At 26.7% G+C, this 20,437-nt stretch overlaps 3 protein-coding genes across 3 annotated transcripts; 2 read left to right on the top strand and 1 right to left on the bottom strand.

Annotated features, from left to right (window-relative positions):
* Nucleotides 1-840: 840 nt before the first annotated feature.
* LOC134831892 (uncharacterized) lies at nt 841-2,747 on the top strand. Its single transcript, XM_063845723.1, has 6 exons — nt 841-906; nt 1,309-1,538; nt 1,602-1,697; nt 1,857-1,913; nt 2,042-2,194; nt 2,415-2,747. Exons 1-6 carry the CDS (start codon nt 904-906, stop codon nt 2,530-2,532), a joined length of 657 nt encoding a protein of 218 aa, XP_063701793.1. The 5' UTR covers nt 841-903; the 3' UTR covers nt 2,533-2,747.
* A 101-nt stretch (nt 2,748-2,848) lies between these two features.
* On the bottom strand, nt 2,849-4,560 carry LOC134829059 (odorant receptor 43a-like). Its single transcript, XM_063842050.1, has 4 exons — nt 4,485-4,560; nt 3,766-3,932; nt 3,383-3,535; nt 2,849-2,902 (listed from the first exon to the last, which is right to left on the bottom strand). Exons 1-4 carry the CDS (start codon nt 4,558-4,560, stop codon nt 2,849-2,851), a joined length of 450 nt encoding a protein of 149 aa, XP_063698120.1.
* Nucleotides 4,561-13,884: 9,324 nt separating this feature from the next.
* LOC134829238 (ceramide transfer protein) lies at nt 13,885-20,081 on the top strand. The gene is made up of 7 exons (XM_063842239.1): nt 13,885-14,016; nt 14,134-14,447; nt 14,976-15,043; nt 15,105-15,728; nt 18,152-18,268; nt 18,329-18,856; nt 19,467-20,081. The coding sequence occupies exons 2-7, from the start codon at nt 14,267-14,269 to the stop codon at nt 19,728-19,730; spliced, it is 1,782 nt and encodes a 593-aa protein (XP_063698309.1). The 5' UTR covers nt 13,885-14,016; nt 14,134-14,266; the 3' UTR covers nt 19,731-20,081.
* Nucleotides 20,082-20,437: the final 356 nt, after the last annotated feature.

The following is a 20,437-nucleotide window of genomic DNA, read 5'->3' as shown; positions in this document are numbered from 1 at the left end:
AATTTCTTTTCAACTAAATCAAAAAAATAATTTTCTTCATACTTTCTATCAATCAAACGAAAGTAAAACTTAAAAAAAACAATAATAAAAACGTTTAAAAAACATTTCCTCTTCTAAATCACTATATCCGCCTATATAATTATGCCTAAAGATCACAATTTGCACCACTTAACTCTTAACTCTTAATAAAAAATCGTTTATTGAAAATCCTTCACTGGCTTTTAAGTCATTAATCATGTTTTACATTTTTAAAACAAATAACCAGACGTCACCTTTGTCAAAGGTTCAACTTAATGTCATAAATCTTTTTGTTTTATGCATGCCATAAAACACGCCAAAATTAATATTTTCTTCCTTCTTGCTGTGTCAATCTCCTGCTAGCCAAAAAAAGTCATCTGTGCTCGAAGACATTTTGCTTCTTTTTCCCAAAAATAAAAAAAAAAATATTTGAAAGATAAATAAATAACACACAAAAAAGATCTAAAATCAATACCGGTTACACTCTTATAATCGCTTATTAGCTCATAATAATAGCTCACTGATTATCATTTTTATTGGAACGTACGACGAAACGCCACACAGAACATCCTCAATTGAGACAATGAAGACGACGACGACGACGATCGATCTGGTTATGTGTGTAGGCTTTGTTAGTCGTTGAGTGTTTTTTTTTCTTCTTTCGGTTTCTTCTTGAAAGCAACAGGTGACGATAATACGAGTGTGTAGCTTCTATTTACGTGCCCTGTGTACATTCAGCTACAGAACAGGCTGCTTCTTAGTGTGCGGCGATCAATTTTTTTGATATAAATAGGAGGGTTATTGTAGCAAGAGGTATCATTCGAGAGCTTCCCTGCTCAAGACAAAGTTTAAGGAAAAAAATTTATACAAATAAAAAAGTAAAAGATGGTGAGTGTTCGAAAAAAAATTCTAAAAAAATCTAGAATTTTTGAAAAAAAAAATAAAATGAACATTTAAAGTGATTTTTTGTGAAAAAAAAAATAAAAAAGTGATCAAAAAATTTAAAAGAGAAAATTTATGAAGAAATCGAGAGTCAAAGACAGAAATCAACATTATGATTCTGCTGTTAATGAATTAGTCACGAATCTACATTGTAAAAAATCGCATCGTGCTTCTAAATATTACATTAAGCAAACAATCGAGTCATAAATCTCGATTTAAAAAAATATTGATCCAAAGTGCACAAATAATTACTTTAATGAAAATTTCGCAATTCAAAGACACCCAAGAATTTGCAAAAAAAAAAGTGTATGTGAGAATTAACGAATATTTTTTTTTGTCCCTTTGCAGAAGTTTCTTCTTGTTTGCTTAGCACTTGTTGCATGCACTTATGCCGATGTTTCGGAATTGAAGGGCCCTGATGGCTATCATTACGATGCCCCATCAGTCCCATTCGACTATTTGCCCCCTACTGAAGATGATTTCGATTCTGCTCCCGCTCCAGCCCCTGCTCCAGCTCCAGCTCCAGTTCGTTCAGCTCCTCCTCCAAAACCAGCTGCTCCTGCTCCTCGTCCTCCTCCGTGAGTTTTTTTTTTAAAGAAATTTAAAAATTTTTTTTTTAAATTTTTTCAATTTCTCTTTAGACCTCCTCCACCACCAGCTGCTCCTGAAAACGAATATTTACCCCCTGTTGAAGATGCCCCAGCTCCTCCCCCACCCCCACCCCCAGCTCCTCGCCCGTAAGTTATAATTACAATAAGATTATATTCGATGAAAAATTTGAATTTTTTTTCGAACATTTTCGAACAAAAAATTTTTTTCGAAAATTTTTCGAATTTGAAATTTTTCATCAAAAATTTTTTCGAAACAATTTCTGATCGTTTTCTTATTTCTTTTAGACCACCACCAAAGCCAGCTGCCCCTGCTCCAGCTCCAGTTCGCTCTGCTCCTCCTCCGTAAGTTTATAAAACAGAATTTTTAATTTCGAAAATTTTTTTCGAACATGAAATTTTTTTTCGAAGAAAATTTTTGAACTCAATTTTTTTTCGTGCAATAACTAATTGGTTTCTTTTTATTTTTATAGACCTCCTCCACCAAAACCAGCGCCTCCAGCCCCTGCTCCAGCTCCAGCCAAGCCTGATGCTGAATACTTGCCCCCTGTTGAAGCCCCAGCCCCAAAACCAGCTGCTCCTGCTCCTCGTCCTCCTCCAGCTGCCCCAGCCCGCAAAGCTGCTCCGTAAGTTTCCATTTTGATTTTTACTTTAACTTGTTTTGATCTTAAAAAAAAATTTTTCTAAAATTTTTCAAAAAAATTTTTATATGAAAATTTTTCGAACAAAATTTTTATATGAAAAATTTTTCGATCAAAATTTTTATATGAAAAATTTTTCGAACAAAAATTTTTTTTTTTTAAATCTAAAAATTTCTCAACTAATAAATTTTTTATCTCTTAACAGACCACCACCCCCTCCTCCACCAGCTCCAGTTGCTGCTCCCGATAACGAATATATCCCTCCTCACAAGGATGATGAAGGATATCATTATGATGTCCCATCCAACGGTCTCGTCTATTAAGCAAATCAGTGATTATTTTCGGATATTTTTAAGCAAAATGTCGTTTTAAGGTGTAAATATACGGATTAAAATTCCAAAACATCCGCAGGAATGTATTAGTTCTTATCTTATACACATGCACACACACAAGTACCTTATATTAGAAATTTTTTGATATTTTCGAGTTTCCTGTATTTTTTTTATAAATATTTTTGTCAAAAACATGAAAAATAAAATTGAACTGTGTGACTATTATAGTTACTAAAAAATGAAAAAATACAAATAATTTCTTTTATTTTGAACAATTTTCCTCTTCAGCATTTTCAATTTTAAGATTTTATCCATTGAGTTGTTTCAAAAGCGTAAAATAACTGTAAGAAGCTCGCAAAATCTACAAAAAAAAAATAAATTTCGAAAAATTTAATAAACAAAATTAATTTCGAAATAAAAATTTGTTTTCGAAATTAATTTTTTAATTTGAAAAATTTTCAAATTAATTCAAAATATTTTCGAAAATTAATTTTTTGAACTCAACCTTTTTAATTCAAAAATTTAATTCGAAATTAGAATTTATTTACAAAAATTTTTCAAATTAAAAAATTATTTTCGAAATTAATCATTTTCAGAAAAAAATTTCGAAAACAAAACTTTAATTTAAAAAATTAGTTTTCGAAGAATTTTCGAACTCAGAATTCATTTTCGAAAATATTTCAAATTAAAAAATAATTTTCGAAAGTTTTTCGACTTCAATTAGTTTTATAATATTATTTTCGAAAAATTTTCGAGCCCAAAATTTGAATTAAAAAAATAATTTTCGAAAATACTTGAACCCGAAATTTGTTTTCGAAAATTTTTAAATATTTTGAATTACATTTCTAAAAACTTCCAATGTCATAACCAATCCATAAGCTTTAATCTGCAATGGAGGCGTATTTGTTTGACTAAACATCAGAAACATTTTTCTCAACTTCATCGATTGCACATACCAATTACTTCTGAACAATGATCCTGATAATTCTGAATTCTAAAAAATCAAAAAATTAAAAAAATTAGAATTTTACAAGTAATTAATAATTTTCGAAAAAAAAAGCTTACAATAAAACTGATTTCATTAGATTGCCAATAGTTGACCAACAGCCCGAAAATTAAACTAACAACGAATAAGGAACAAACCAATTTATGAAAGTTGTCTGACGTCTAAATATTGAAATTTATGCTAAAATTAAAAAAAAACCTCAAAATTCAAAAACTTACGATGGATATATAGAACAAAAGTGCGCACAAAAATCCACTGTAGATGATGAAATCGATAAAAACGTAAATTGCCATCAGTTTTGAGAGTTCCTTGATGAATTTCAACATTTTTTGATGTTTTTCGATAATTTTTAGAAATACTTCAACAGCTTTCGTATCATAAAGTTCTGTGGTTTCAATGAACTCATATTTTCTTAGTTTCAGAACTTTTATCCTTTCTTTCAAAGGCAAATTTCTTAAAACATAGGAATCAAAATTTTCCAATCTAAAGCTCAATATTTTCAATAAAGCAATGCAATAACTCATTAAACACAAAATAAAATTGTTCCATGAAGGCAAAGTCACACTCGCGATGAACAAAATGTAAAATTGAAAAGCATAAATTTTATAAAAATGCTTCCAAATGTCGTCTGTTGGATTCCAAGCTCGAAAAATCGTTATGGGTCGAACGCCAGTTGATGGATCATAGAAAAAAGATCGGATGAGGCAATACAATACCATGAAACTACAAAGTTCGATGGCTGAAATTATGTGAACGGAATTTGCAATTTTGGTTGCTCTGATGCACGTTAAAAGGATTTTTCGTTCGTGAAATTTTTTTCCGTTTAAAATTTTGTACATTTCATAATCAGCTTCCTTTATGAGGGCGAGATATCCTAAAAAAAAATTTATGAAAATTTTTTAATTTTTATTTTAGATTTTCTTGAAAAATTACTTACGAGATCTATGCAAGAAGTAACTAATGATCCGAATAGTTGCCGTTGTGAAAACTAAAGATGTTGAAGCGTTTTCCATCATGTCTTTGAGGTTTCCCCAATTTTGGCAAAAATCGATGTACTTTTTGAGAATTTTGGTAAAAAATTAATTTTTAACATAAAAAATTACAAAATCTTACTTGAGTTATGATAAAAAGCATAAAACAAGTTGATAAGAAGATTCCTCTAAAGAAATGGATTTTTTGATGTTTTTGAGATGTTGAAATCATGACGCCCAAAAATTTAAATCCTTTTAATGGAATGTTGAAAAGTTCATTTTCGAAAATATGTTCGTCTATTACGAAGGATTTAATTATCGAATCCATTAAATATTTTATTTTGTTTATCATTTTTCGTGAATTTATTGAAAATTTTAAATTTTTTAGCCTAAAATGAAGCGTAAAGTTTACGATCGAATGAAATAGTTAAAAAATAATCAAACTGTAAAAGCTCATTCAAATGTAAAATTTTAAATGTAAAAATCATTTTAAAATACCTTCAAATTTTTAAATTAAAAAATTTTATTGAAAATACTTTGAGAAAGATACTGAAAAGAAGTATTAAATATTTTCATTTAAAATAAATTAATTGATAGAAAAGTCCATAAAACTTTTTGTAACAAAGGACGAAATAATTTTGAACAAAATAAATTGATTTGAATTCTTTTATATAGGAAAGTTGTATGTTTTAATTACCATAAAACTTAATTATTCAAAGTTATGGGTAATTCTGAAAATAAAGGATTGACATATGTGAAGTTTTCCCATACAAATGTCAGATTAAATAATTCAATAAGTATTTAACAGGAAATAAGCAACAAGTAATATTCTGTTGATATTTTTGTTTATTCAAATCTTTAATTTCAAGTTATGATATATATATAAATTTCGAATACAAATTATGTATACTTTAAAAACTCCAAAATATGTAAAAATCGTCTCATAAAGCGAAATCCGTCCCTTTTTAAATTGTTTGGATTTAAAGCCATCAAAGTCAAAACAAAACTTTAACGAGACTTTAAATTACTTTTAAACTTTTGGTTACTTAATTCTTTAAATAAACACTTGACAACTCTTAAAATATTTCCTAATGTTTTCCTTTTGAGATTTAATAATTTAAGAAGTTTATTCAAATATTTTTAGTTGACATTTAAAGTTTTTTGTTTAACCTCCTCAGTCCACAAAAAGCTTTCACTTTAACATCAAGTTAATAAGAATTCCGATGAATAAAGAAATTATTAAAAATCCTTTTTTAAATATTCCTTTAACAGGCTTGCGATTGTTTGGTTTGATCATATTCAAAAATGAAAAATTCGAAAAACTACATTTTTTCAGAGGAATTATTTTTACATCAATACTTTTCATTTTTGTCATAACTGGGGTAAGATTTTTATTCAATTTTAATCAATTTAAATAATTCTTATTTTAAATAGTACATTGATTTATTTCAACATTGGGGAAATGTGAACGACATGATGGAAAATGCCAATGCGACTTTTATGCTGACTTTGTATTTCGTACGGATTTGCACTTTTTATTGGAATCGATCAAGTTTGTATTAATTTTTTCAAATTTTAAAGAAAATTTCTTCCAAACTCTATTTTTAGGATATATTGCTCTCATAAAGAAGGCAGACAAAGAAATCCTTAAAATATTAAACGGAATTCACAAATCTGAGGTTAAAATTCTTCTCACCTGCAATAAGTATTTTAAAAAGCTCGCCAAAGGATACATTTTGTCATCTTTAGTTTGGGGTATTGGAAAGCCTTTTCAATCTTTGATACAATCCTTCTTTTACGATCCTTCTGATGGATCTTATCCGCCGACAATCTTACGATCGTACGTTTTAACAAACGACATCTGGCGGCATTTTTACAAAATTTATCTTTTTCATTTTGCTGTTTTGAATATCGGACTACTGATCATCATCAGTTGGAATTGTTTTTTAGTTTCATTGATGTGTTACTGTATCGCTGCTTTAAAAATTTTAAACTACAAGTTGGAAAATTTAGACCATTATGTCTTGAATTCGTTATCAATTGAGTTAAGGAAAAGAGTGCAGCTTTTACGAAAATTAAAAGTTACTCAAAACATCGGAGCTTATGATACAAAAGCAACACAAACTTTTTTGAATATCATAAGAGATCATCAAAAACTCCTCGAATTCATTAGAGAGTTAACTTCGTTGATGAAAATTTACCTTTTTATGGATTTCGTCATGTACAGTGGTCTCATATGCGCTGCAATGTTTCAAGAAGCTAAGGTATGTCTTGTTTCTACTTAACAAACATTTTTTTCTATTTCCTTTCTATTTGTGAAGGCAACAGATAACCTCCAAAAAGTAATAGGAATGTTAATGATTCAATCTTGTGTCCTTATATTGTGGCTTCATTATTGGCATGCGAATGAAATTAGTTATTATGTAAGTTGATTCTTAATTTTGTAAAATAATTTTCATTAAACTCATCAATTTCGTAGAATTTTGAGTTATCTGGATCCTTGTTCAGAAGTAATTGGTATATGCAATCCTTAAAATTGCAAAAGATGTTTTTGATGTTCATTCAAACAAATACGCCTCCATTGAGGATCAAAGTGTTTGCCTTGGTAATGACTTTAAACGTTTTTCTTGGAGTGAGTATTTAGTAAATTTTAATTTGTGAAAAAGCTTTTATTTAAACTTATATTTCAGATTTTAAAAGCTTCATATAGTTATTTTGCAGTTTTAAATCACGTACATGGAAAATCAACATAAAAATTTTTTAATTAAGTTTTTTCTTTAAATGTGTTTTAAATAAATTTAAACTTCTTTGAAAAAATATTTTTATTTGAAACAAACAAACTCTGAGTAGCTAAGTATTAAAACTCTTTAAAAAACTGAATTAGAAGAATTTGAAAAACTTTCATAAATTGATTTGTTTATGAGGAAAAACCTATTTTGACTTCAATTCTATAAATATGTCAACAACTTTTAATTACTTTCAACTTAATTATTCAAACTTTTGGATAATTCTTTAAATAAAACTAATGAATTCTCGTTAAAGTTGTTTTCCTAAACACATTTAATAATTCAATAACTACATTCAGTGATATATTCAGTTGACATTTAAAATGTTTTATTTGACCTTCTCATTCACCAAAGAACTTTTTACATTTAAACATCAAATTAGACACAAAATGGATAAGAAAATTCTTGAAAATCCATTTTTCAATATTCCTCTAAAAGGATTAAAGTTCTTTGGTTTAGTAGTTTTTAAAAACGAAAAGCGCGCCAAATTAAACTTTTTCAGAGGAATTATTTTCACATCGCTACTTTTTATTTTTGTCATAGCTGGAGTAAGGATTTTTATTTGAATTTTTAATTTAAAAAAAAATTAAGAAGCTTTTATCTCGATAGTACATCGATTTATTTCAACATTGGGGAAATGTTGACGACATGATGGAAAATGCAAATGTGACTTTTATGCTAACTTTATTTGTCGTTCGGATTTTCAGCTTTTATTGGAATCGATCAAGTTAGTATTAATTTTTATATTTTATATAAAATTTCTCAAAACATCAATTTTCAGGATATCTTGCTCTTTTAAAGATGGCTGACAAAGAAATCTGTAAAATATTCAACAAAAATCACGAATCTGAAGTGAAAATTCTTCTCAGCTGCAGTAAATATTTCAAAAGTTTAGCCAAAGGATACATTTGGTCAACAATATTTTGGGGAATTGGAAAAAGTTTAAATTCTTTGATCCAATCGGTCTTCTATGATTCTTCTGATGGATCTTATCCGCCAACAATTTTTCGATCTTACGCTTTAACCAACGACATCTGGCGGCATTTTTACAAAGTTTATGTCTTTCACTTTGCTGTTTTGTGTATCGGAGCTCTCATTATCGTCAGTTGGAATTGTTTTTTGGTATCATTGTTGAACTATTGCATTGCTACTTTGAAGGTCTTAAATTATAAATTGGAAAATTTAGACGATTATGTCTTGGAAACATTGTCGATGAATCAAATTAAAAGAGTTAAACTCTTACGACGATTAAAAATTTGCCAAAGCATCGAGGTTTATGATACAAAAGCAACAGAATTTTTTTTAAATATCATAAAAGATCACAAAAAATTGCTCGAATTCATTAAAGAACTATCATCGTTGATGAAAATTTATCTTTTTATGGATTTTATCTTGTACGGAGGACTTATATGTGCTGCTTTATTTCAAGAAGCAAAGGTAAGATTTTATTTTTTTCTTAAAAAAATCTTCAATATTTCTTTTTTTTATTTGAAGGCTACTGACACCATCCACAGAGTAATCGGAATGTTTATGATCCAATCTTGTGTCCTTATATTGTGGCTTCATTATTGGCATGCTAATGAAATTAGTTATTATGTAAGTTCATTCTTCATTTTTTACTAAAATTCTTACAGAAGTTTTCATAAAATTTCGTAGAACTTCGAGTTATCTGGATCCTTGTTCAGAAGTAATTGGTATATGCAATCCTTAAAATTGCAAAAGATGTTTTTGATGTTCATTCAAACAAATACGCCTCCATTGAGGATCAAAGCATTTGCTTTAGTAATGACTTTAGATATTTTCCTTAGCGTAAGTAAAAATTATATTTTAAACTTTAAGAAAGAACTTTAAGACTATATAATTTCAGATTTTAACAGCCTCATATAGGTATTTTGCACTTTTGAATCACTTTAATGGAAACACAGCATAAAAAATTTATACAAGAAAAAACTTTTAGAATATAAAACTAAAGAAAGCAATAAAATTATAGTAAATAAAAATCAAACATATTTCACTAAACTCACAATGTATAATGAGTAAAATATAGTAGTTTTATCCGTGAAGGATTAATAAAAAAATCAAAACTGGACTAATTATCCTTCTAAATATCAAAGTTCATTCAATAATTTTTTTAATGAACAGATGTTCTTGAATGACTTCATTCTCAACCAAAATTTTCCATAAAAAATTTAATAATTCACTGATGGTGTACTAATTACAAATCAGCAACAAACATAAAAGAATCTGTCTGAACATTAATTGAATTCACTTCAATCACAATTTTTGTTCAAAAAAGTACTCAAGATGGAAGAAATTATTTTAGAAAATCCTCTTCTGAAAATTCCTTTGAAAGGTTTACGTTGGTTAGGATTTTTAACTTTTAAAAATGAAAACTTTGGAAAATTACATTATTTAAGAGGAATAATTTTAACAACTTTAATTGTTGTTTTTGTGATTGCTGAGGTAAGTTTCTGGCCATTTTTTGAGAGTTTCAATTTTTTTAACGAAAAATTTTAGTACATTTATGTTTTCAAACATTGGGGAAATGTCGAAGATTTGATGGAAAATTCCTATGCGACATTAATTTTTACTTCAGAAATGATTCGAATGTTCAGCTACTATTGGAATAAATCAAGTAAGTTATATTTTTTTTAATTAATAAAATTATTCAACATTTTCAAAATTTTAGAATATCTTGATCTTGTAAAGGAAGCTAATCATGAAATCACTAAAATTTTAAATGGAAACAACGTATCTGAGAAGAAAATTCTTTCAAGTTACATCAGATACTTCAACATTTTCTCCATTGGTTACATTTGGTCAACCATTCTAACCTGTGTCATTAAAGCTTGTTACTCATTCGTGCAATCCTTCATGTATGACCCATGCGACGGATCTTATCCTCCAACACTTTTTCGATCATGGGTCATTACAGACGACATTTGGGGACATTTTTACAAAATCTACATCTTTCACTTTGCTGTTATGTGGACAGCAGTTTTCTTCAGCATCACATGGAACTTGTTTGTTCTCGCTTTGATGTGTTATTGCATCTCTACTTTAAAAGTTTTGAACTATAAACTGGAAAATTTTGATGAATATGTCTTGGAAAAATTGACATTGTTGGAGAGACAAAGAATTTTATTTTTACGAAGGATGAACTTTGGTCAAAATATTGAAGTTTATGACAAGAAAGCTATACAAATATTTGAAGGTTTAATGGAAACTCATCAAAAACTTTTGAAGTTCATCAAAAAATTATCATCGTTGATGGCAATTTATATTTTTACTGATTTCATCATGTTTGGCATTTTGATATGTGCTATTTTGTTTCATACTGCCACAGTAAGTTATTATTTTTGAAAGAACCTTTTTTATAATTTTATTTTTTTAGACATCAGACAACGTCAGAAAAGTTATCGGAATTTGTATGATAACCTGTTTCATAATTATTTTGTGGATACATTACTGGCATGCTAATGAAATTTGTTACTATGTAAGTATTATTTTCCTTTTAATACTCATGTCTTGTTAAAAATATCTTAGAATGCGGAGTTATCTGGATCCTTGTTCAGAAGTAATTGGTATGCGCAGTCTATGAAGTTGAGAAAGATGTTTTTGACGTTCAGTCAAACGAATACGCCTCCATTGAAGATCAAAGCTTATGCTTTAGTAATGTCTTTGGAAGTTTTTATAAATGTAAGTTCTATGTATGATCGACAACTGAAAGGTTTATAGATGGGATCTTTTTAGATATTACGAGCTTCATACAGTTACTTTACTCTTATGAATCAACTGAAATAAAGAGCATCTTAAGTCTCATGTTATACTGGTTAGCATCATTTCAAATGAAATTGTAGATCTTTTTCTTTCATCGCCTTCAAAAAGATGTTCATCGGATAATTTTTTAAATACTTATAAAACCTATGTATTTTATTGTATTGTTGTTTTCTTAGTTTATGTCCTTAAATGAAAAAAAATGATGGTTAAAAAAGTTTAAATTTAAAAATGCTTGAAAGTCTATAAATAAATATCAATTTACCTCCATCCCCCTTAGACTTCAGATGTCGTTAATGGATGACGCCATAATATCTAAATTATTAATGAACAGTACCTTGATGAGATTCCTGAAATTAAAAAAACTCAAGGGTTACTAAATTATTAAAATTAATGAGTTCTTTGAATTAATTAATTAATTAAATTTCTCATTAAATTGTCTCAATATTTTTAACTAAATGAGCAAGAAATTCTGTAAATTGGTTCATTTGGATTTTTAAAGCTTCAGGAGTGACAAGTTTTCTTCTGTAGCTCTCCTAATGGATACAAGTGACTCATTTTTTGAAGAAAAACATTTGAAAAATCCTCTTTTCAACACTCCTTTAAAAGGTTTAAGGTTATTTGGCTTTGTGATATTTGAAAATGAAAAACACGCTAAAATACATTTTCTCAGAGGAATTATTTTCACTGCTTTACTTTGCATTTTTGTCATAGCTGGGGTAAGTTTTTATTTTATATTTTTTTAAAAATATTTTAAAATAATGAAAAAAAGTTTATTGATTTCTTTCAAAATTGGGGAAACCTGGATGACATGATGGAAAATTGCTGCGTGACTTTTATGATATTTTTAGGAGTAGTTCGAATTTTTAGCTTTTATTGGAATCAATCAAGTTAGTTTTTCCATTAATTTTTATATTCAAATAATTTAAAAAAATTTTTTTCAGGATATATTGAACTTGTAAAAGAAGCTGACGAAGAAATTTTTAAAATTTTGAATGGAAATCACGAATCTGAAAAGGAAATTCTTCTCAGTTACATCAAAGTTTCTAAAATTATCCCCAAAGGATATATCTGGGCAACAGTTTTAACCTGTAGTGTTAAAGTTAGTTACTCACTTATTCAATCCTTCTTCTACGATCCTTCTAACGGATCTTATCCGCCAACAATCTTTCGATCGTACGCTTTAACCAACGACATCTGGCGGCATTTTTACAAAGTTTATCTTTTTCATTTTGCTGTTTTGTGTATCGGAGCTCTCATTATCGTCAGTTGGAATTGTTTTTTGGTTGCATTGTTAAGTTATTGCATTGCTTCTTTGAAAATCTTAAATTATAAATTAGAAAATTTAGACGATTATGTCTTGGAAACATTAACGATGAATCAAATTAAAAGAGTTAAACTTTTACGAAGACTGAAAATCACTCAAAATATCAAATTTTATGATATAATAGCGCGTAAAATTTTTATAAGTCTCCTGAAGCAGCACAAAAAACTACTGAAATTCATCAAGGAACTGTCATCGCTAATGGCGATTTATATTTTAGCTGATTTTATTCTGTTTAGTATGCTTATTTGCGCTATTTTGTTTCAAACATCCACGGTAAGTTTTATTTTTAAATTTTTTTCATTAAATTTTTTAAAAATTTTAGTTAAAAGACAACAGATGTCATTAAAAAATTAATCGTAATTGGTTTCCTTACCTGCGTTATCGCAATACTTTGGATGCATTATTGGCATGCTAATGAAATCAGCTATTATGTGAGTATTTTTTTTTATTTTCACTTAATTTAATTTTTTAAATTTTTTTTAGAACTCGGAGTTATCTGGATCATTGTTCAGAAGTAATTGGTATTCACAGTCTTTAAAGTTTCAAAAGATGGTTTTGATGTTTGTTCAAGATAATATGCTGCCTTTCAAGATTCAAGCTTATGGATTAACAATGACTCTCAGGCTTTTTTTGAATGTAAGTTTTTGATTTTAAATTAAAAAAAATAAATTTATTTAATTATAAAATTTAATTTAAATTAAATTTAATTAAATTAAAATTAAATTAAATTAAATTTAAATTAATTAATTAAATTTAATTAATTAAAAATAATGAAATTAAAAAAAAATTAATTAAATTTCTTTGCTAAATTTTTTAAATTGATTTTTAAGTTTTATTATTTTTTTAATAATTTAAATAAATAATTTTTAGAATTTTTTTTGGCTAATTTTAACAATTTTTAAATAATTTTGAAATTAAAAATTTTTTTTTTTGTAAAAAAATTCCAAAAATTAAATCCAAAATAAATTAATAAAATTCATGAAATACTGAAAAACTCATAAAATTTACATTTTAAAGTCTAATGTGAAAATTTTTAAAAATTAAACTTGCCTAATTTTTTTTTTAAATTTTATTTAAATTTTATTTTTTTACAGATTCTACGAGTTTCATACAGTTACTTTGCATTTCTGACTCGATGGAATAAAAATTTAACGTTCAAAATTTTTGAATGTCGTTCCCAAAATACAATTTTTATAAAATGCATGCTTCCGGCTTTTGACATCCATTTGGTCAACACTTGAAGAAAAGACATTCCGTAAGTAAAATTTACGTTTTTATCTTGTCTGTCTGTCAAAAATTAAATATTTATTTCTATTTTAGTGAAATTCCTTAAAAAAATAAAATTTAATGAAAAATTTTGAATTATTTAAAAAATTTTTTAATCAAAAAGCGCTCAAGTTATTTTAAATTTCTCACCATTGAGGAACATTTTCTCCCCTGCTCGCAATTTCGCATCAAAACAAATAAAAGAAAAAAACAGACATTTATTTTTATCAGCAAACAAATCGAATTCTCCAACTTTGATAGTAAACAAACAACAAATCAGCACATCAATCGTCGAGTTTAGCGCAAAAACGTTCATCTACCAAATAATGATTCGATGTTAAGGTAAGCAAATCCAGAAAATTTCGGAATTTTAACAACAAAAATTTCCATATTTTATTTTTTTCGCTGCAGAGAATTTTTTTTATGGCTAATAAAAATTTTTTTATCTCAACTTCGTAGATTTTTGAGCGAAAAAACAGCAAATAACTGCATAATATTTGGAGCTTACGTCGTCGTCGTCATCGTTCGGTGCGCGATAAGAAGACCGAACGTCGTTAATTAAACACGAGAAGGCAGAGAAAAATTAGTCATCATGGTCGATGAAGTGAATTCACAATCAACAACGCCGCCGGACGAAGCAGAAGTTCACGAGCTCGCCGGCAATATGGGATCATCGGATATCGTTTTGAAAGGATATTTGAGCAAATGGACAAATTACATTCACGGATGGCAACCGCGTTATATGGTGTTGCAGGATAAAACGCTGTCTTATTGTAAGTTTTTCGATTTTTTTAATGAAAAAATAATTTTTTTTATTAAATTATTTTTTAAAAAATTAATTAAAATTTATTAAATAAATAATTTTATTTTAAAACATTAATTTAAATTAATTAAATATTTTTTTTTTAAATAAAAAATAATATTTTTTTTTAAATTTTAAAAATAAAAAATTTAATTATTTAAAAAAAAATTTTAATTTAATTTTTAATTAAAAATATTTTAATTTAATTTTTTTAAAAATAATTAATTAATTAATTAATTTAATAAATAAATTTAATTAATTAAAATTTAAATTTTAATTTAAAAAAAAATTATTTTTTTAATATTTATTAAAATTTTAAAAATTTTTTTTAATTTTATTTAATTATTTTTAATTTAATTATAAATTTTAATTAAAAAATATTTTTTAAATAATTTTTTATTATTTTTAAAAATTAAATTAAAATTTTTAATTTTTTTAATTAAAAAATTATTTTAATAATTATTTAAAATTCAAATTAATTTTTAAAAAATATTTTCAGATAAATCCGAGGAAGATTCTGACTTTGGATGTCGTGGCTTAATAAGTTTACAAAAGGCAACTATCAAAGTATGTGACCCCATTCATAGATTTTATGGATATTTAATTAAAGAAATTTATTTATTTTTAGTCTCACGAATTCGATGAGTGCCGTTTCGATGTCGCCGTCAACAACAACGTGTGGTACCTGCGCGCCGATTGCCCCGAAGACAAGCAAAATTGGATCGAAGTCCTGCAATCGTACAAAACGGAGGCCATCAACAGCGACAATTCCAACAATTTACGACGCCAAAAATGGGGCTCGAGCGTTTCGTTGCAATCGCAGACCTTATCGACTGCCAGCGGATGCGAAATTGATCGCACGGGACGAACTCTGAGGGAAAAATTACACGAAATCGAGACTTTTCGTGACATTTTGTACAATCAAATTGACACTTTGCAACGATATTTTGACGCAGCAGCGCAAATCGGGGCTAAACCCGTCAACGGAAGCGAATCTCAAGGCACGGAATTAGGCGAGGGACTAAAAACGATCGATTTCAAGGGAGAAGCGATCACTTTTCGCGCGACAACTGCCGGAGTTTTGACGACGTTGCAACATTGCGTGGATATTATCGTGCAAAAAGACGAGAATCTCAAGAAAAAATTGGACAAAGAAATCGAACGCAGGAAAAAAGCCGAAGAACAAGTCGCCGCATGCAAGGAAGAATTGGAAAAATCCAAAAAGGCGTCTCTTTTGGGACCGGACCTTGAAGTAAGTAACATTTTATTAACTCACACACACACTCAAACAACCATTATCAGTCCATTGTGCATTCACGACATGTTCCATGCAATCAAATTGTCGAAGAAACCGAACGAACGTTAGTATTACGGCGACTTTCGACGTGCATGGTCGCATTAAAATTTAACGCCTTTCGACGTTTTTGATTAATTATCGGCCTCAAATTGTATTAAAAATACAAATAAACACGAAAATTGATTGATTGACGCGTGAAACCTCCCATAAAATTACAAATCAAAACGCGTAAAAAGTCACCAAAAATGCCTTCATTATCAGTGGCATCCTTATTTGGAAGCAAGAAAAATTTAACGGCAGCGAAACAAACAATAGAACCGACAAATGTAAGTGATTGAAAGTTACCAAAAAATTATTTTCGGGTTCATGAGTCATTTTTAGTGAATTAAATGACAAATAATTCGATGAATAATTAGTCAGAAAGTGCAGTGAAGTCATTGAACGTTTAAAAAGTTCTTTGAAGAACAAACAAAAAGAGATCAATTGACCTTAAATTTCTCAAGTCTCTTCAAATATTAACTTTTGATGGATTGGAAGAATTCAAAAAAGTGGTTGTAACAAAAAAAAAGGGAATGTAAATATCAAAAGAGAACTGGATTATTAAAATAAACGTCATGATCGTCTAACGCAAAAGTAATCAACAAAAAAAAAAGTTGTTTTAGTGAGACGTCAATTTAAAGTCAGTTCCTTTTAGTTAAAAAAAAAATTAATTATGAAAAAAAAAATTAATTATGAAAAAAAAAATTAAATCGCTTAAAAATCTATAAATTCATAAAAGTTTAATTTTTTAAATTAAAAAAAAAATAAAATAATTAATTTTTAATTAAATAAATTAATTAAAATAATATTTTTTTGCTATTTTTAAGTGAATTTTATTTTTAAAAAATTAAAAATATTTAAATGATTTTTTTTTTAATTTTTTTTTATTTTTTCTAAATATTTACAATTTTTGATTTAATTTGGTATTTAAATTATTTATGACTTTAAAATTAAAATTTTAAAAAAAAAATTTAAAAAAAAATTATCAGAGAAAATTTTTTTTTTAAATTTATTAAACTAAAATAATAATTTTTAATTAATTAAATAAATAATTCAATTTTTTGTGGGTTTTTAGTTAATTTTATTAAAAGAAACTAAAATTAATTAATTTTCGCAAATTTTATATTTTTTTCTAAAAATTTTAAATAATGGATTTGATCAGGTCCGTCAAATATTTTTAACTTAAAAAATAAATTTTAATTTTAAAATTAAAAAAAAAAATTAATTTAATTTGAAAAATAAATTTTATTAATGAAATAATGAGAAAAAAATTATATAAAATTAATTTAATTAATTTTTTATTATTTTTTTTTTTTAATTAAAACTTCATTGTAATTTAAAATAAAATGGAATAATTTAATTTTTTTGTCGATAAATTTTTAATTAATTAGAAGATTTAAAGAAATTAATAAATAATTTTTCTTTAAAAAAAATTAAATTGAAAAAAAAGGTTTAATAATTTTTTTTAAGAAAATTCATGAAAAAATATGAATTTCTTCAAAATAAAAATCAATTTAATTTCATGGAAATTTTTTTAATAAAAAAATAACAATGAATAAAAAAAATAAATAAATAAAAAAAAACGTAAAATAAAATTTTAAATAAATTTTAAAAAATTCAATAAAAAAATAATTGATAAAATTAGATAAAAATAACAAAAATTTTGAAAATTTAATCTAATTAATTGATAAACACTTAAAATAATTTATTTTATCTCTTTATAACTTGATTGTTATTGACAAAATTGAACAATCCACACTCCTCTACTTAACAAACAAAAAACTTTCTAACCAGAAATAATTAAGATCTTGATAAAATCTTCACTGATAAGATAACATTTTCAAATAAAAACAAAAAAATTCAAGGCAAAAACTGTCGAGACAGGCAAAAACCCGCAAAAAATGCACTCCATCAAACATTGAAGCGCATCTCCTTGACCTTGCAAACAAAATTTGTAAACATCAAAAAAAAAAAAATTAAAAACCGAAATTTACATCTTGAATCACCCGAAATTGACCGACAAATTATACGGGCCCGAAATTTATTTTGTGTGCGTGTCTTGTCTATGCAGCGGATTGCATAACACTCATCAACAACAAACAATTCGTTATATGGTCAAATATTTCTCTACGAAACACGTGAAAGTCGTATTTGTTTGAGGAAGACGTGTTCGGCATCGAAAATTGCTGGAAGAGGTTAAATGATTATTAATGGAGGGCCTTAATTGACGCTGTTATGCGTTCAAATGTGTCACAATGCAATAAAAAAATTATAATTGTCACCTTATAAATTTTTTTGGAGTGATTAAATAACAATTTTTTGCTTTTTTTGTCATTTAGGAAGGTCCCCATTCACAAATTCCAGAAGATGAATTTTTCGATGCAGTTGAAATTGGCTTGGAAAAGATCGAAGAGGCGCGCGAGACGAGAGTTCGGTTGAAATTACAATCGCAACAAGTGAGTTTTTTCATTTTTTGATGATTTTTCTTCAAAAATTTAAAAAATTTCTATTTTTAGTCCCAAATTGACTCAACAAACGACATCGTAGTTGAAGGCGAAGAAGACTTTGGCACAGGGAAACTTGCTCGCTCGCATCGTCTCTGGCCCGAAATTGATCGTGTGTGCAAAGAACAGATGCATTATGCACGTCAAGGTGTCGGCGAAGGCGGAAACGGATGGCAAATTTTCGCCGATGAAGGAGAACTTAAAATGTACCGACGAGAAGTCGAAGTCGATGGCATGGTAATGGATCCCCTGAAATCGTGTCATGTCGTAAAAGGCGTCACAGCACGCGAAATGTGTCATTACTTCTTCATGCCCGAGTTCCGTAACGATTGGGAGACGACGCTCGAGGACATGCAAATACTCGAAAAAATTTCGCCTGACGCGTTGGTGTTCCTGCAAACGCACAAACGTATTTGGCCCGCTAGTCAACGAGATGCCTTGTTTTGGTCGCACATGCGAAAAATTGACGACGATTTTGATAAGGAGGCGCACGATACGTGGGTCGTGTGCAATCAGAGCGTCGAACATCCAGATTATCCGGTAAGATTTTTATTTTATAAAAATATTTTAAATAATTTTAATTAAAAAAAATAATTTGAATTAAAAAAATATTTACATTTAAAATTATTTAATTAAAAAATTTTTAATTAATTAAATTTAATTTTATTTAATTAATTAATTAAAATAAATTTAATTTAATTAAATAAATAAATTATTTAAAAAATTTTAAAAAATATTAAAATTGAAATTTTTTTTTTTTTTTAATTGTTTTTTTAATTAAAATTTAAAAAATATTTAAATAAATTTTCAATTAATTTTTAAAATATAAATTAAAAATCAAAATAATTAAAAATTTTAAAATAAAAAAATTAAATTAAATAAAAATTAATTTAAATTAAATAAAAAATTTAAAATTTTAATTTCAAAGACAATTATTTTTTTTTTTATAATTTTATTTAAAAAGAAATTAATTTTTTTTATTTAAAAAAATAAATATTTTTTTAAAAATTTTTTTTTTTTTTTTTAAAAAATTTTTAATTTTTTAAAATTAAATAATTTTTTTTTTTTTAATTATTTTTTATTTATTTTTAAAAAATAATTAAAAATTTCAATTTATAAAAATTATTTTAAAATTTTATTTTTTTTAAAGCCCGCAAACCAAGGAAAATGTGTTCGCATTTACCTCACAGTCATCCTGCTTTGTCAAACGTACATAGCTGAACCCAAAAATGGCAAGCCCCTAAGTCGCGATGACATCACGTGCAACTTGACGTACTGCTCTGTCGTAAATCCCGGCGGATGGGCGCCATCAACCGTCCTACGAGCGATCTACAAGAAGGAATATCCAAAATTCCTGAAACGCTTCACGAGTTACGTGCAGGAACAGAGCAAAAACAAGCCGATTATGTTTTGAAAAAAATATTTCTTTCTTCCTCTTAAAAATGAAAAAAATTACTTCACAAGAGAAAAATATTTCCCAATTGTTACTAAAATTTTCTCAGGATTATTTTTTATCGACAATTAAATTTTATAAATAGCAAGAAAAACTTATAAAAAATATATTATTTTTGTACAAAAAAAAAGAAAAAGTAAAAAAAAAATTAGCCAGTGTAAGTAGTGTAAAATAATTGTGCATAATGTGTAAAAAAAATCAACAAGGGTGCCGAGTAATTTTTTGCAAAACTTTTTAATCACGGCTGGCAGCATCGTTTCCAAAGCAAATCAAATAAAAAAAGATATTTTAGACAATGTTGTAAAAATGTAAAAAAAATTAATGAATTTTATTTATTTTAAAAAAATTAGGATGAAGGCTTTTAATTTTTTTAGTCATCTAACATTAAAAAATTTTTTTTTTCAATTTTTTTTTGAATTTAAAATTTAAAAAATTAATAAAATTTTATATTTTTTTTTAATTTTGAAACTTTGCGTTTAATAATAATTAAAAAAAATTAATTAATTTTTTTTTTAATTTTTAATATTTTTCAAAAATTATTTTATTATTATGAATTTTTTATATTTTTGATTTTTTTTATATTTTAGACATTTTGTATAAACGAAAATTGTTAAAATTTGACAATTTTAAATAAAAAAAAAAAAAAATTCTAAAAAAAAAAATTTTTA

Source organism: Culicoides brevitarsis, chromosome 2 (assembly GCF_036172545.1).
Source record: "Culicoides brevitarsis isolate CSIRO-B50_1 chromosome 2, AGI_CSIRO_Cbre_v1, whole genome shotgun sequence".
NCBI lineage: Eukaryota > Metazoa > Arthropoda > Insecta > Diptera > Ceratopogonidae > Culicoides > Culicoides brevitarsis.
This window is presented reverse-complemented; position numbering and strand designations above follow the sequence as displayed.